At 33.9% G+C, this 17,569-nt stretch overlaps 1 protein-coding gene across 4 annotated transcripts in view; it reads right to left on the bottom strand.

The window, feature by feature from the left end:
* The window catches only part of LOC142222266 (uncharacterized), a 129,192-nt gene that overhangs the window by 101,728 nt on the left and 9,895 nt on the right, over positions 1-17,569 (bottom strand). For all 4 annotated transcript variants that reach the window (XM_075292299.1, XM_075292298.1, XM_075292301.1 and 1 more), the window contains exon 2: positions 14,521-14,722. In XM_075292299.1, coding sequence (XP_075148414.1) covers positions 14,521-14,549 — 29 coding nt within the window. In that variant the 5' untranslated portion in view covers positions 14,550-14,722. The remainder of the gene's footprint in view (positions 1-14,520; positions 14,723-17,569) is intronic.

Here is a 17,569-nt window from a genome sequence, read left to right as displayed (position 1 = left end):
CGTTTTTTATTATTCAACATAGTTCCCTTCAAGAGCGATAAAACGATTATAACGACCTTCCAATTTTTTGATACCATTTTGGTAGTACTCCTTCGGTTTTGCCTCAAAATAGGCCTCAGTTTCGGTGATCACCTCTTCATTGCAGCCAAATTTTTTCCCTGCGAGCATCCTTTTGAGGTCTGAGAACAAGAAAAAGTCGCTGGGGGACAGCTCTGGAGAATACAGTGGGTGGGGAAGCAATTCCAAGCCCAATTCATGAATTTTTGCCATCTTTCTCAATTACTTGTGGCACGGTGAGTTGTCTTGGTGGAACAACACTTTTTTCTTCTTCATATGGGGCCGTGTATCGGATTAAGTTTTTATCGGTCCATTTGGTAATGCCTCCACATAGACCGACTTCACTTCTTGAGGGTGTAGAAGGCGCACTGATCATGAAAATTGCTTGAAACTCAATGTAAAATTTCCAGATTTTACTTCTACAGATTTAAGATTTCAAATCAAGACGTTATTTTATAATTTTCTTGCACACTTACAAGAGATGTTAATGATTCCTCTAAAACTCAAACAAAAATGGTTCTTATAAATCCAGAATCTGATATAGTCCTCATAGGTGAAATCTTTAAATTTATCTTCGAGAAGTGTCCTCAAGTCCTCAAGCCCTCTAGAAATTTCAAAGGAAACCCTAATATTTGGTTCATGGTGGTGGGTATTTAAGATTCGGCCCGTCCGAACATAGTGCTGTATATACTTGTTCAAAATACATTTCCACGATTTGGAAGCATTGTTCTAGAGTTAACCTATTCATGATGATTTGCCAAATAATACTTAGAAGAGACCTCACTTTAAACTTCCAAAACAGCTGCCAAACAAAAGTGATACATTGTAAAAATTAAACGATGTTTACCACTTACAATCATAACTCCGTTGGAAATGTAAATCACTGTTTTCTCTCAATAAATAAATCCGTTTTACTTATTTATATATAATTCCACTATTTAGAATGCGATGCTTGTACAAAACACTATTCCAGTCCAACATTTACAATATATACTCCAAATAAAAACGATACATGAAAGATGGGGATTTTTGTTAACCCTTTGCTATTTCATGGATTTGGCATGAAACACGCGCTGCTTGCCGTATCCATGCAACATAAGAAGCTTAGCAAATTCCTCATATTTCGTTATTATTTCATGGCTACAGATTATGTCAGATGACACGCTATCATTTCATCATTATGTTAATCTCAATCCTAAAATAGAATAAAGTTCCGATGAGGGATGCATGTGTGGATGGATTGATGGATATGATATGGCGGTACAGAGGAAGAACAGGGGGAAATGACGTTGAATATTAGGTTGAGGGAATAAATCGTTGTTTTTGTTTAACTCAACTAGGGATGTCATTATAAAAATCAAGTCTTTGAAAATATGACAAAAATAGTCCGATATTGACTTTTAGACATTACACATTCCTATTAAATACATTCCTCAACTGACCAAATGGAAGATCGTTTAGGTAAATTTTCTTATCACAGAGAAGGAGATAAGATTTCCTACAGTTTTCATTCTACACTCTTTGCTACATGACATCTCTATATCTCACCAATGTATTTGATTATTAGCCCTCTTCATATAGACCACAAAAACCATGTACACAATTGAAAAACTTGGCCTGTACTCATTCAACTTGGTGGCTATGAAACAAAAACAAAACATTGAATTAATAATGCAATAGTGCCACATATGTGTGGCCGTCTCATCCTTTCTGGAATATGGCAAGCGATAGGGAATAAGTTACGTTTTCTGTTATGTCCGTCCTTTTCGGTCATCAGCCCATCCATCCGTACTGGCACGCTCGTCCTACCAATCATCATCATTTATCCCCCTTTGCAACGTAAGTTGCAAAGTATTCGCTCCCTTTCATTTTGTCAACCTACTAAATCACACAAACTGATGGCAGACGTGTTCGTTCATAGGCTTGCTTCAATTTACTCTGATGTGGTCCTCTACTGGCTGTCGTTGTTGTATTATCCTTCGAATTGCTTTTATTTTATTAATTCTTAATGTTAAGCGAATGATGAAAATTTCAAGCAATCGAGGATATATGGATCCAGCCAATGGATCAGTGGATGAATGCGTGTTTTTGGTTTCATTTGCTTTGCAATGCCAGCCAATACCTAACAAACCACTGAGAAAAGGGTGCTGCATCCTTATTTATTTTGTAATTTTTCATTAAACACAAAACCCCTTTGACCGTCCAACTGGCTATACAACAGCACCAGCATCATCATCATCAGTATCATCTTTACCTAAAAACTTATTCTTGTGCTTCTTCTTTGTATTCCTCTCATTGCCATAGGGTTGCTATAGTGCCAAACATGAATCTGCAACACCATAAGCCAGTTGCTAATTCCAAAACGTATGTTCTTCGACAAATATGACCACCAGAGGCAGAAGCTGAAACATCGACAATGAACAATAACATCAGCAACAAATGTCGGGATGTGAAAATTTTCAATAAATGATTTAAAGGATTACTGCTTGTAGTTGGCCATTGGTTAAGCTGTTGGCACAACATCTTCTCTTGTTTGGCCTTGTGTTGTCAAGTTAACAGCCCAGGGCTGTTGCCCAGACCCAATGATTGTAGCAAGAAATACAATCGCCTTAAAACGCTAAACTTTTATTATGCCTTAAGGAATACAACGACAATAAATGATTGTGGAAGGGAGCATTGGAGAAGGACATTTCGACAATGTCCTGTAGCATAAGATGCATTGACACGAACACGAAACGTTCATGTAATTGTATGGATAAATATTTACGATTTTGTTTGTTTTTATTTTCCTTGGACTTGACGACTACATATTCTATAGATTGACCCATTATTACAACGAATTTGCTCGATTAGATAATGCAGGTGTCTTTGGGATATTCCTTCAATGTACACCCAAAGAAAAAGTACTTTCTTCCGGAACGAAATTTTAGACAAAGGAATATCCCATTTGTAATAAAATATTTTCTTTAATAGCAACTAAACACGAAGTTACGGCAAGCATTTCAACGACAGTCGCTAATTATTTTTGTTTGCCTTAAAAGAAACATTTTTAGCATCAAGAGCAAACTTCATCAAGAGGGAAAAATTTCGTTCCTCAGAAAATATAACTCTTCTTGCAGTGTACCATATGAAGAATTGAAATTATAATTTTGATAATTCATCCGCTTTGTATTAGTTTATTTGTTTGTTTGGTTATATCTTTCCGGTAAGGCGCCGTTCATATTATCAGTTTATCCGCACAATAATGCTCGTGTCTACACTGCAAGATTTTTTTACAAACACGCACCCTCAAAAACAATCGCTTCTGTAACATATACACCCAAATACATTCTGCTTCAAGCCTATTCAAGATTTGGTCCAAACAAAATATTGTTGGTAATGTTATAACATATTATGTTTCACTGTAGGCATATATATGTTTAAGGCGCCAATTGGTTACTTCCATTTTATTTAATTGCAGAAAAATGCCATAAACATACCTTTGTCGGATTACAATAAAACAAGTAAGTTCGGCTACGCCGAAGCTTATGTACCCTCCACTAGAGGTGTGCACGTGAGTAATATTTTGCTCACGCTCACACACACTCATGACGGAAAAATCCTACTCACGCACGATATTGTTTGGTAGGACTCACGCACACTCACGAAAATGTCGTGAATCACGAAAAATACCGTGACTCACGAAAAATATCGTGACTCACGAAAAATGTCGTGACTCACGAACAATTTTTTGAGTAATTTACCTTAGCGACGTGTCTGAAAATATGAGCATTATTAAAATCGAGAGCGTTATTACACTCTTAACATCCCAGGTGTCACTAAAATTGTAAATGAATTTAACTCTTAAGCGTTTTATGTTGGTGAGCGGGATTATTTTCGTGAGCGTAAATCTTTACTCACGCACACTCACGAAGATAATATTTTCATGACTCACGCACGACATTTTGGTTTGTTAATCACGCTCACGCACACTCACGCCGTTGCCATGAGCGTGACTCACGCGTGAGTCACGAACATTTTCGTGAGTCATGACAATTTCTTGTCACGTGCACACCTATACCCTCCACCATGGATTGCGTAGAAACTTCTTCTAAACACTGCCATCCACAATCGAATTACTTGGGTTGCGGTAACGCTTGCCGATGGCAAGGTAACTTAAAACCTCCTAAAACCGTCTTCTAAATTGTAAGTAAGTTCATACATGGTATATTTTAAATCAAAAAAAGACCGATTAAATACGAATATAATTCAGTTTGAAAAAATTTTCTATAGAAATAACATTTGGACAAAATTTTCTAAAGAAATAAAATTTTGACAAAATTTTTTTCATAGAAATAAAATTTTGACAAAATTTTCTATAGAAATAAAATTTTGACAAAATTTACGATAAAAATAAAATATTGACAAAATTTACTGTAAAAATAAAATTTTGACAAAATTTTCTATACTCTGAAAAAAATATTGTCGTGAAGTCAAATATTTCATGTCTTTAAAATTCGAATGCAAATTTTGCTTAGCATGGAAGACGCATTTCTCTAATATAAAGTTTTTTTCCTTGTCCAAAAGTCGATAAACTTTTCTATGAAGTCGTATTGTCCTTATAATTAAGTGATTTGACTTAAAAATGGGTATCATAACATGAAAGAAAAAATGTTTGGGCTAAGGTCAACTTGACTTTAATAATTCAGAAAAATTCTTTAAAATTAATGGAATTGTCTTTAAATTGGTTGTATTTTTGCATCTTGCCTACAAAGCAAAAAATCGTTCAACTATAGGACATGTTTTTCAAAACTTTATTTTAAAGAAGTTTTTTACTTGAAACATAGGATAATTTCTATTGGAAGTCGAGTGTTAATTTGGAAAAGAAAGTTGTCGTTAACTCGTTTTTAAATGACTTTGATAGCATATGAAGAAAAAAAGCTGAGAAAGCGAAAAATTAAAATTTGCATGCTTTTTTTTCAGTGTAGAAATAAAATGTTAACAAAATTTTCTATAGAAATAAAAATTTGACAACATTTTTTTATAGAAATAAAATTTTTACAAAATTTTTTATAGAAATAAATTTTTGACAAAATTTACTGTAAAAATAAAATTTTGACAAAATTTTCTATAGAAATGAAATTTTAACAAAATTTTCTATAGAAATAAAATGTTAATAAAATTTTCTACAGAAATAAAACTTAATTTTCTATAGAAATAAACATTCGACAAAATTTTCAATAGAAATAAAATTTAGGTAGATTATTTTTGGCTCGAGTGGCAATCATGATTATGAACCGATTTGGACCAATTTTTGTGTGATTGGGGATCGGCTATATATAACGATGGACTGAATAGTCTAAGTGAGTCTGAAACCTATTCGGGTTGCCACTTTAACCTAACCTAACTATAGACCGATATGGACCAATTTTGGTTTGGTTGTTAGCGGCCATATAATAACACAACGTTCCAATTTTGAACCGGTTCGGATGAATTTTTTTGATGAATTTATGAACCGATGTGGACTAATTTTTGCATGGTTGTTAGAGACCATATACTAGCACCACGTTCCAAATTTGAACCCCATCGGATGAAATTTGCTTCTCTTAGAGGCTCCGCAAGCCAAATCTGGGGATCGGTTTATATGGAGGCTATATATATTTATGAACCGCTGGCGACTAATTTTTGCATGGTTGTTAGAGACCATATACTAACACCACGTTCCAAATTTGAACCGGTTCGGATGAATTTTGCTTCTCCAAGAGGCTCCGGAGGTAAAATCAGGAGAACGGTTTATATGGGGGCTATATATAATTATGGACCGATATGGACCAATTCTGGCATGGTATTTAGCGGCCAAATACTAACACCATGTTCCAAATTTCAACCGGATCGAATGAAATTTGCTTCTCTTAGAGGGTCCGCAAGCCAAATATGGGAATCGGTTTATATGGGGGCTATATATAATTATGGGCCGATATGGACCAATTTTTGCCTGGTTGTTAGACACCATATACTAACACCACGTTCCAAATTTGAACCGGATCGGATGAATTTTGCTCCTCCAAGAGGCTTCGGAGGTAAAATCAGGAGAACGGTTTATATGGGGGCTAAGTATATAATTATGGGCCGATATGGACCAATTCTGACATGGTTGTTAGAGACTATATACTAACACCATGTTCCAAATTTAAACCGGATCGGATGAAATTTGCTTCTCTTTGAGGTTCCGCAGGCCAAATCTGGGGATCGGTTTATATGGGTGCTATATATAATTATGGACTGATGTGGACCAATTTTTGCGTGGTTGTTAGAGACCATATACTAACACCATGTACCAAATTTCAGCCGGATCGGATGAAATTTGCTTCTCTTTGAGGGTCCGAGAACCAAATCCGGGGATCGGTTTATATTGGTTCTATATATAATTATGGACTGATGTGGACCAATTTTTGGACATGCTTAGATCGACTCAGAATTTCACCACGACCCCGAATTTCGATGTCTTACAAACGGAATGACAAAGTTAATATACCCCCATCCTATGGTGGAGGGTATAAAAATATGTTTATAATTTACATATTTGAATGCTATATTTATTGAAAAAAAATATATAGTGTGTGCGATTATATCCAGTGTGAGATTATATCCAGTAACATCTAATTATATCTCAGTATATATGGTAAGATCCAAAGTGGCTAATTTTGAGATCTGATCATATGTGATTAGATCCACCAAATTTTTACACGGGATGTGTTATGGTGCATATAATTGAGTATGATTAGATCTCAGAATTGGCCTCCTTGAATCTCACCAGATATGATGGGATACAAATACATATAACTAAATATAATCCCATATATGACAAGATTTCACACAACAACTAGCTATATATAGGGCTGCATATAAGTACATTTAAAACATTAGATCTAGGCCAATAATGTGATCTGATCAGATCTGAAACCATAACAATTAGATATAATCAGATCTTACTCGGATCTGCTCAGGTCTAATCTTATCAAATTATATCTCTCAATTTTTACTCGGATATTGAAAATAACTGAACTTGGGGAAGGTTAAGAAATTAATAAAGGATACCTGATTTTTTTATATTTGAACGCTAAATGATCGGAGAGGGAATCTATCCCGTGTAAGACTTTCTTTGAAACTCGCAGGAATGACCCTTGAAATAAATGCAGTATGAATTATTTTTTGCGTAAATGCTACTATTAATTTTATGATTGAAACAATTTCAATTAGAAAATCAATTAGTATCGTAATGGAATTGAATTTTTCCTGTGTGCAAGGTAAAGGCCAACTCTACGACTTTGTCTACAATATTTTAAAACAAGATTCGGCCGGGCCGAATCTTAAATACCCACCACCATGAATCAAATATAATAGTTTCCTTTGAAAATTTCAGGGGGGTTTGATGATAGATATTTTCCCATGCAGATCAGTTCAAGCAGTACGCTTCCCACTGATAAATGTAAAGATTTTACCTATGAAGACTAGATCAGATTCTGAATTTATAGGACCCATTTTTTGTTTGAATCATAATCATAAAGATCTCTTGTAAGTGTGCAAGAAAATTATGAAATAACGCCTTGATTTGAAATCTAAAATCTGTGAATTTTCATCTCAATTATTTAAATGACTACGAGAAGTAAAATCTGGAAATTTTGCATTCAGTTTCAAGCAATTTTCATGATCAGTGCAGCTTCTATACCCCCAATAAGTCAAATCGGTCTATATGGAGGCCTTACCAAATGGACCGACAAAACTAAATCATATACACTTTGTTATGGGTCTAAAATGCCAGTATATTTTAAATTTGTGGCAAATCGGATAAAAACTACAATTCTAGAAACCCTAGGAGTTAAATCGGGAGTTCGGTGGAATGGGGGCTATACAAAAACATGGAAGGATACACACAGTATTCAGCACATTTAATTGTAGTTCTAGAATCTAGACCCGAAATCGGAGGGCCGGTTTATAAGGGGGCTATATCAAAAACTGTTCCGATACTCAATATATTCGGCAAACCCCTTTATGGTCCTACAATACCTCTAAATTTCCAATTTCGGGCAAATTGGAAAAACTACGGATTCTAGAAGCCCAAGAAGTAAAATCGGGAGATCGGTCTATGTGGGGGCTATATCAAAACATGGTTCGATAATCACCATTTTCGGCACATCTCTTTATTTTCCTAGAATACCTCTAGATTTCCAATTTCAGGCACATTGGGTAAAAACTACGGTTTCTAGAAGCCCAAGAAGTAAAATCGGGAGATCGGTCTATGTGGGGGCTATATCAAAACATGGTCCGATAATCACCATTTTCGGTACGTCTCTTTATTTTCTTAGAATACCTCTAGATTTCCAATTTTAGGCAAATTGGATAAAAACTACGGTTTCTAGAAGCCCAAGAAGTAAAATCGGGAGATCGGTCTATATGGGGACTATATAAAAACATGGACCGATACACCCCATTTTCGGAACACCTCTTTTTATGGTCCTAGAATACCTCTGCATTTTCAATTTCAGGCAAATTGGATAAAAACTACAGTTTTTATAAGCCCAAGACCCCAAATCGGGAGGTCGGTTTATATGGGGACTATATCAAAACTTGGACCGATATAGCCCATCTTCGAACTTGACCTGCCTGCAAACAAAAGACGAATCTGTGCCAAATTTCAGGACTATAGCGCCATTATTGAAGGCTGTAGCGTGATTACAACAGACAGACAGAGGGACATACTTATATCGTCTTAGAATTTCTCCCTGATCAAGAATATATATACTTTATATAGTCCGAAATCGATATTTCGATGTGTTACAAACGGAATGACAAACTTATTATACACCCGTCATCATTCTATGGTGGTGGGTATACAAAATTAGGTCCTTGATGATAACAGCAATGAAATGTTTTGCTTTGTAAATACTCTTTATGCCATATATCACTTGCTTATATCAACAACTCATATAAATATGTGACACACTTCTTTTAAGAGTTCAAATTAACCTCGAAAACTTCAATTACTACACTCGTAGAAAATTGTAGCGATTAACTAAATCTAAGTCTATAGAATAGGCCAGGTATGACAGGTAAATCTATTTTGATGTTTTACCACTTTATTCGAAGTCAATGGAACGACGCCACAGATGAGTTTATAATCACTCCAACTTATCCAGATATTGAAAGCATTTCAATGAGGAATCTTTGTATTGCGTGTAAAAATGCTATAAATAATGATACCACATAATTCACATTGTCTTGTAAATACAGGGGAATACAAACACACAGTTAAACAATCTCACTCACATTTGCTCATCTGCAATTATGAACAACAAATTACAAGCGCATCTATGGATACGCTCCGCTCCTAGTCCATGAATTAAACTGATTAGTTTTTTTGCTCCTGTTTTGTTATCTTCTTGGTAGTTTTTTTTTTTTCAAAACATTCACGGATCATACCAGACTAGTGGTCTGGTATGGGACCCACAAACCTGTCATTATTAACGATGCATTCAGTTTGGACTACAAATTGAATATTAATGGCTGTATAATTGTAATTCAATTAGACCAATTTATTGCAAACGGATGATGATAACCATCTGCCAATATAAATGGTAACTAGTGGGCCAAGTGTTTGATTATGAGAAGTAGCTCAGCAAATAACACTAATTTTTGTTTAAGGGCGAAAAAACGTCTAAATGATAAAATTGTGTACAATTTGTACAAAATTTTCTCCAAAAAGAATTTTACAGTATTATCGATAAAAAAAGTTTCCGTTAGTTTGGACAAGCCAAATACCCACCACCATGGATCAAAAAAAAATAGATTCCTTTGATATTATACAGAATTTCAGGTGGATTTTATGGAACATACACCATGAAGAAGATCGGTTTATACGGTACGATTCCCAAACACTGAAAAAACAAGCTTGTCCGGTTCCAAAGATTCCGAGCCAAAGCAGCGGGGAATTGAAGTAAGAATACCTTTATTAAAAGGTATCAATTAAAAAACCGATTGAGTTTTCCAATCGACATCAATTAAATTTTGGATTGAATCAATTAAAAAATTAATCGATTTTTGCCATCAAAATCAATTAATTTTTAATTTAATCAATTAAAAAATTAATTGAACTTTTCAAATCAAATCATTTAATTTGTAATCAAATATTTGTTTACGCCCAATTAAAACTGTAATTGATACTATCATTTTCGTCATTGAAGACATATCAATTAAAAAATTAACTGCATGAATTAATTTCGTGATTGAATCAGAAAAAAAATTGTTTGTAGGTACCAGTTTTGCTTAGGTTTTGGAGAAAATCGAGACACACCGATTCACATAATATTCAGTAAACCTGTCTATAGATATCCAATTCCAGACAAATCAGACAAAAATTGCAGTGTTTAGATGCTCAAGAACCTAAGCGGGAGTTGGTTTACATGGGGGCTATATATACAGACCAAAATAGCCCATCTTCGGGAACCATCGGGAACCATCGCGATGCAATGTATGCCCGCCTTGCATACACAAGGTTCGATTCCTGCTTTTACCGAACACCAAGAAGGTGGTTTATCCCACCTCAGTAATGCTGGAGACATTTCTGAGGGTTTCAAAGCTTCTCTAAGTGGTTTCACTGCAACGTGGAACGCCGTTCGGACTCGGCGCGTTCGGAGGTGCCTTGTCATTGAGCTTAACATGGAATCGGGCAGCACTCAGTGATAAGATAGAAGTTCACCACTGTGGTATCAAAAATGGACTGAATAGTCTAAGTGAGTCTGATACATTGGGCTTCCACCTAACCTAACCTAATCTATGGGTCATGGAAGATTCTCAGCGGTGTTGCAACGTTAACATTGAACTAAACATAGAATCGAGTAGCACTCACTGATAAGCGAGAATTTCACCATTTGTGTTATCTAAGTGAACCTAAAAACAATTATATACAGCGGAAAGTTCGGCCAGGCCGAATCTTATGTACCCTCCACCATGGATTGCGTACAAAGTTCCACTAAAGACTGCTACCCACAATCAAATAACTTGGGTTGCGGTAACACTTGCCGATGTCAAGGTAGCTTCCTAACACCGCCTTCTAAATTGTAAGTTAGTCCATACGTGGTATATTTTAAACTAAAAAAAGGCCTATTAAATATGTATATAATTCAGTTTGACAAAATTTTCTATAGAAATAAAATTTTGACAAAATGTTCTATAGAAATAAAATATTGACAAAATTTTCTATAGAAATAAAATTTTAACAAAGTTTTCTATAGAAATAAAATGTTGAAAAATATTCTATAGAAATAAAATTTTGACAAAATTTTCTATAGAAATAAAATTTTGACAAAATTTCCTATAGAAATAAAATTTTTAAAAAATCTTCTATAGAAATATAATTTTAACAAAATTTTCTATAGAAATAAAATGTTGACAAAAATTTCTATAAAAATGAAATTTGCAAAAATTTTCTATAGAAGTAAAATATTGACAAAATTTTCTATAGAAATAAAATTTTGACAAAATTTTCTATAGAAATAAAATTTTGAAAAAAATTTTCTATAGAAATAAAATGTTGACTAAATTTTCTATAGAAATAAAATTTGGAAAAGTTTTGTATAGAAATAAAATTTTGACAAAATTTTCTATAGAAATAAAATTTTGACAAAATTTTCTATAGAAATAAAATTTTGATAAATATTCTATAGAAATAAAATTTTAACAAAATTTTCTATAGAAATAAAATATAGACAAAATTTTCTATAGAAATAAAATTATGACAACATTTTCTATAGAAATAAAATTTGGATAAATTTTCTATAGAAATATAATTTTGACAAAATTTTCTATAGAAATAAAATGTTGACAAAAGTTTCTATAAAAATAAAATGTTGAAAAAAGTTTCTATAAAAATAAAAGTTGGAAAAATTTTTTATAGAAATAAAATTTTGACAAATTTTATATAGAAATAAAATATTGACAACATTTTCTATTGGAAAATTTTCTATAGAAATAAAATTTTGACAAAATTTTCTATAAAAATAAAATTTGGAAAAATTTTTTATAGAAATAAAATTTTGACAAAATTTTAGAAATACAATTTTGACAAAATTTTCTATAAAAATAAAATTTGGAAAAATTTTCTATAGAAATAAAATTTTGACAAAATTTTCTATAGAAATAAAATTTTGACAAAAATTTCTATAGAAATAAAATTTTGACAAAATTTTCTATAGAAATAAAATGTTGACAAAATTTTCTATAGAAATAAAATTTGGAAAAATTTTGTATAGAAATAAAATTTTGACAAATTTTCTATAGAAATAAAATTTTGACTATAGAAATAAAATTTTGATAAAATTTTCTGTATAAATAAAATTTTGACAAAATTTTCTATAGAAATAACATTTTGACAAAATTTTCTATAAAAATAAAATGTTGACCAAATTTTCTATAGAAATAAAAGTTTGGTAGATTATTTTTGGCTCGAGTGGCAAACATGATTATGAACCGATATGGAACAATTTTTGTGTGATTAGGGATCGGCTATATATAACTATAGACCGATATGGACCAATTTTGGCATGGTTGTTAGCGGCCATATACTTCCGCAATGTACCAAATTTCAACCGAATCGGATGAATTTTGCCCCTTCCAGAGGATCCGGAGGTCAAATCTGAGGATCGGTTTATATAGGGGCTATATATAATTATGGACCGATATATACCAATTTTTCCATGGTTGTTAGATACCATATACTTACACCTCGTACCAAATTTCGACAGAATCGGATGAATTTTGCTCCTTCAAGAGGTTATATAATTATGGACCAATATGGACCAATTTTTGCATGTTTGTTAGATACCCTATACTTATACCTTGTACCAAATTTCAAGCGGATCGGATCTACTAAAGACTGCCACCCACAATCAAATAACTTGGATATTACCACAACCCGTTGGCAAGGTATACATTTGGGCAATATATAATTGTGGTCAGATATGAAACAATTTTTGCATGGTTTTTAGAGAGCATATACTAACACCGCGTGCCGAATTCCAATCAGATCGGGAAGTGAAATTTATACTTTCAAGAGCCTACGGAATTAAATCTGGGAGTCGGGTTATACTTCAAAGTGGTCCGATTATTGTAATATCGACGGATCTTCTTCAATAAGAAGTAAGCGTGATTTAAACAGACGGACGGGCATCGTTAGATCGAATCAGAATTTCGCGCCAACCCAGAATACTTTATATGGTCAGGGACCGATATTTCGATGTATTGCAAACGGAAGTTAGTATACTCCCCATCCTATGGTGTAGCATATAATAATGGGCTGCCACTATATCTGACCTAGCCTCGAATAAATAAATAAATAAATAAAAGGCTGTACCATGATTAATACAGTCAGACAGATGGACATCCTTAGATTGTCTTAGAATGTCTCCCTGATCCAAACGGAGTATGGTATCGAACATAAAAAACTTTCGAAACACTTAACTTAGAAATCCTTCCCTATGCTGAGTAAAGCCAAGACATTGCTCCTTCTGATAACCACTTGTTCCGATCGGTGACGCATCACCTAGCTTATCAGTACTTCCACTCTTATGAGGAAGCCAAAAGTGCACCCAGAGAAGAAATATGATCCCCTCAAACATGTTTCCAGAGCAAATTATTATTTTTAGACGGTGAGCATGAAACATTTTTCTAGCAACCATGTTATCTTCTCGAAAATTATGTCCCTGTTTGTCGATAAAACAACATTTTTGCGAGAAAAATGTTCCATGCTCACCGTTCAAAAATAATATTTTGCTCTTGAAACATAATTGAGGTGATCATATTCCTTCTCTGCGTGTGGAGTAGATTAGTGTATTTAGTCAAGAGACGAGTCGTTTTTTCGTCGCGGTATACATATGATGCCAGAGAGATGGGAAAATGCAGTGACTAGCAATGGACAATACTACGATTGATGAGTCTGTTCCATTTTTCTCGGAATAAATTCCGATTCATTAAAAAATACCGCATTTTTAATTTACACGGAATTTTCTATAAAATTTGCTTGAATTTTCTTTGAGATGAATGTCTCATTTTCTTAATCTATACATAGTAAAATGTCATATCTAAAGAATACCATAAGTGTAACTCCCTTGTTGGTGCTTAAAATTCACTAAATGGAAAGCATTTTAGATTCTTCAAACATTTACAAAAAAAAACTGCAACAAAAACAAAAGAAAATTCTTTACTTGTAACCGATATTCACGCCTGACACAATTCCACCCGGTAAGGTAAATCACCAGAGCACTGGGTAAACTGGTAGCAAATACCTCAGCAAATGTCTAGCGTATCAGACACAGAGCATGTGGCTTAAAGAGATATCAAAGACTCGCAAAAAACATGACTCGAGTAGATCTTAGAACTAAAGTAAAGTAGGAAATGGATGGTTGTATCCCCCATCTGCTTTCAACTTACCTGACTATAATTAATTTGATCAGCAACATTTTGTACAAATTTGTCGTTTAGAGATTCTTTGAGTTGTTGGTTTTTGTTGTCGTGGTCTTTCCTTTTCAGATATGTTTCGTTTTTTTTTTTATTGGATTGTCTGTTTATTAATATACTTTTTGTTTATTTCTTTCTAGCCGTGATTAAAGATCTCGGTCAATCACTGTTCGTGCTGTGGGATAAAGAAAAATCATCCAATGAGGTAAAATGTGGATTCAATCAATGTTAAAAATGTTCACGAAAAAAACACACACGAGTTCACGTTTCACGCTAACGATTCCATTTAAAGACAAAATTTCCGCAAGAACCGATCAATCGATTTATGGACGTGTACAGTGGTTAACGTGTGGTGGAGGTGAGTTGCAAAGGATTTTTATAAACTATATTCAAATCGACTTTATCAATTGGCATAAGCCTTCCCACATACACAGAAAAAAAGTAAACTATTTCATAGGAAAAATGAACTACCTCGTACGAAAATTTAACTAAATTATACTCCACATTTTGAGATTCCCGCAAAGCGTTGTTAAAACTAGGAAAATTTAATGCCCTGTTGTACTTTTTATTTACACCCTTTATTTACTACTCTCATAGAAGAAAAAATTAACTAAAACTAAAGAAGAAAATCATTGGCGCCAAATCATGACCATTTTAACTATACTCTACTTCATTCTTACTATTTTTGGGAATCGCACGAAAATTTTCTTTTGCGTTAGTTCATATTGAACCTATGTGTACGGTCATTGAACTTTATACCCACATTTAGTTCATAAAATGTTTGACACATACTTAAAAACGCGAAAATTTCATTGACCTGCGGAAAATTTCGAAAAAAATAATAAAATTTAACTACCAACAAATAATTTTTTTCCAATAAAAATAAGTTAAAAATAGCGTTAGTTAAACTACGGATTTTTTTTTTTTTGTGTACGCAAGAGAACTGAGATAATGTATCCAAGAATTCATTCGCCTGATTTAAACAGAAATGTTGGTCAAATTACACTAGTTTACATTGGAAATGTACATTTGATGAGAGGTGACTTTTCTTATGTATTTTGCTCTGCTGAATTCGAAAAAATATGTTAAACAAATAAGGAAAGTCTAAAGTTGGGCGGGGCCGACTATATTATACCCTGCACCACTTTGTAGATCTAAATTTTCGATACCATATCACATCCGTCAAATGTGTTGGGGGCTTTATAAAAAGGTTTGTCCCAAATACATACATTTATATATCACTCGATCTGGAAAGAATTTGATAGACTTCTACAAAATCTATAGACTCAAAATTTAAGTCGGCTATAGACTCAAAATTTAAGTCGGCTAATGCACTAGGGTGGAACACAATGTTAGTAAAAACAAGTATATACAGCACTAAGTTCGGCCGGGCCGAATCTTAAATACCCACCACCATGAACCAAATATTAGGGTTTCCTTTGAAATTTCAGGAAGGCTGGAGGACTTGAGGACACTTCCCGAAGATAAATTTAAAGATTTCACCTATGAGGACTATATCAGATTCTGGATTTATAAGAACCATTTTTGTTTGAGTTTTAGAGGAATCATTAACATCTCTTGTAAGTGTGCAAGAAAATTATAAAATAACGTCTTGATTTGAAATCTTAAATCTGTAGAAGTAAAATGTGGAAATTTTACATTGAGTTTCAAGCAATTTTCATGATCAGTGCGCCTTCTACACCCTCAAGAAGTGAAGTCGGTCTATATGGAGGCATTACCAAATGGACCGATAAAAACTTAATCCGATACACGTTTTTGTGAGTCTAAAATACCAGAATATTTACAATTTCAGGCAAATCAGATAAAAACTACGGTTTCTAGAAACCCAAGGAGTTAAATCGGGAGATCGTTCTTATGGGGGCTATACTAACATATGGACCGATACTCACCGTTTTCGGTACACCCCTTTATGACCCGAAAATACCTCTAGATTTCCAATTTCAGGCAAATAGGATAAAAACTTCGGATTCTAGAAGCCCAAGAAGTAAAATCGGGAAATCGGTCTATATGGGGGCTATACCAAAATATGGACCGATACTCACCATTTTCGGCACACCTCTTTATGCTCCTAAAATACCTCTAGATTTCCAATTTCAGACAAATTGGATATAAACTACTAATAAACCCTGTGCAAAATTTCAATTAAATCGGAGTAAAAGATTGGCAACTGGTCATATGAGTGTAAATTGGGCGAACGATATATATGGGAGCTATATCTATATCTGAACCGATTTAAATAAAATTTGGCACACTTGACTACACTACTAATTGTACTCCTAGTGCAAAATTTCAACCAAACCAAAAACTACCCTGCGCCACACTGTGGAACAGGATATTATAAGTTAGTGCATATGTCTGCAACACCCAGAAGGAGACGAAATAGACACATGGTGTCTTTGGCAAAAATGTTCAGGGTGGGCTCCTGAGTCGATATAGCCATATCCGTCTGTCCGTGAACACATTTTTGTAATCAAAGTCTAGGTCGCAGTTTTCGTCCAATCGACTTCAAATTTGGCACAAGTATGTGTTTTGGTTCAGAATAGAACCCTGTTGATTTTGGAAGAAATCGGTTCAGATTTAGTTATAGCTCCCATATATATTTCGCCCGATATGGACTTATATGGCCCCAGAAGCCAGAGTTTTACCCTAATTTGCTTAAGATTTTGCACAAGAAGAACAATTAGTACTATAGTCAAGTGTGCCAAATTTTATTGAAATCGGTTCAGATTTAGATATAGCATCCATATATATAGATATAGCTCCCATATATAGCTTTCGCCCGATTTACACTTATATGACCACAGACGCCAATTTTTTGTTCCGATTTTGTTGAAATTTTGCACAGGTAGTAGAATTAGTATTGTAGCTATGTGTGCCCAATTTGGATGAAATCGGTTCAGACTTAGATATAGCTCCAATATATAGCTTTCGGCCGATTTACACTCATATGACCACAGAGGCCAATTTTTAACTCCGATTTACTTGAAATTTTGCACAGGGA

The sequence above is a fragment of the Haematobia irritans genome, chromosome 1, assembly GCF_050003625.1.
Source record: "Haematobia irritans isolate KBUSLIRL chromosome 1, ASM5000362v1, whole genome shotgun sequence".
NCBI classification, from domain to species: domain Eukaryota; kingdom Metazoa; phylum Arthropoda; class Insecta; order Diptera; family Muscidae; genus Haematobia; species Haematobia irritans.
The sequence above is the reverse complement of the archived record's forward strand: the minus strand, read 5'-3'. Positions and strand labels throughout refer to the sequence as shown.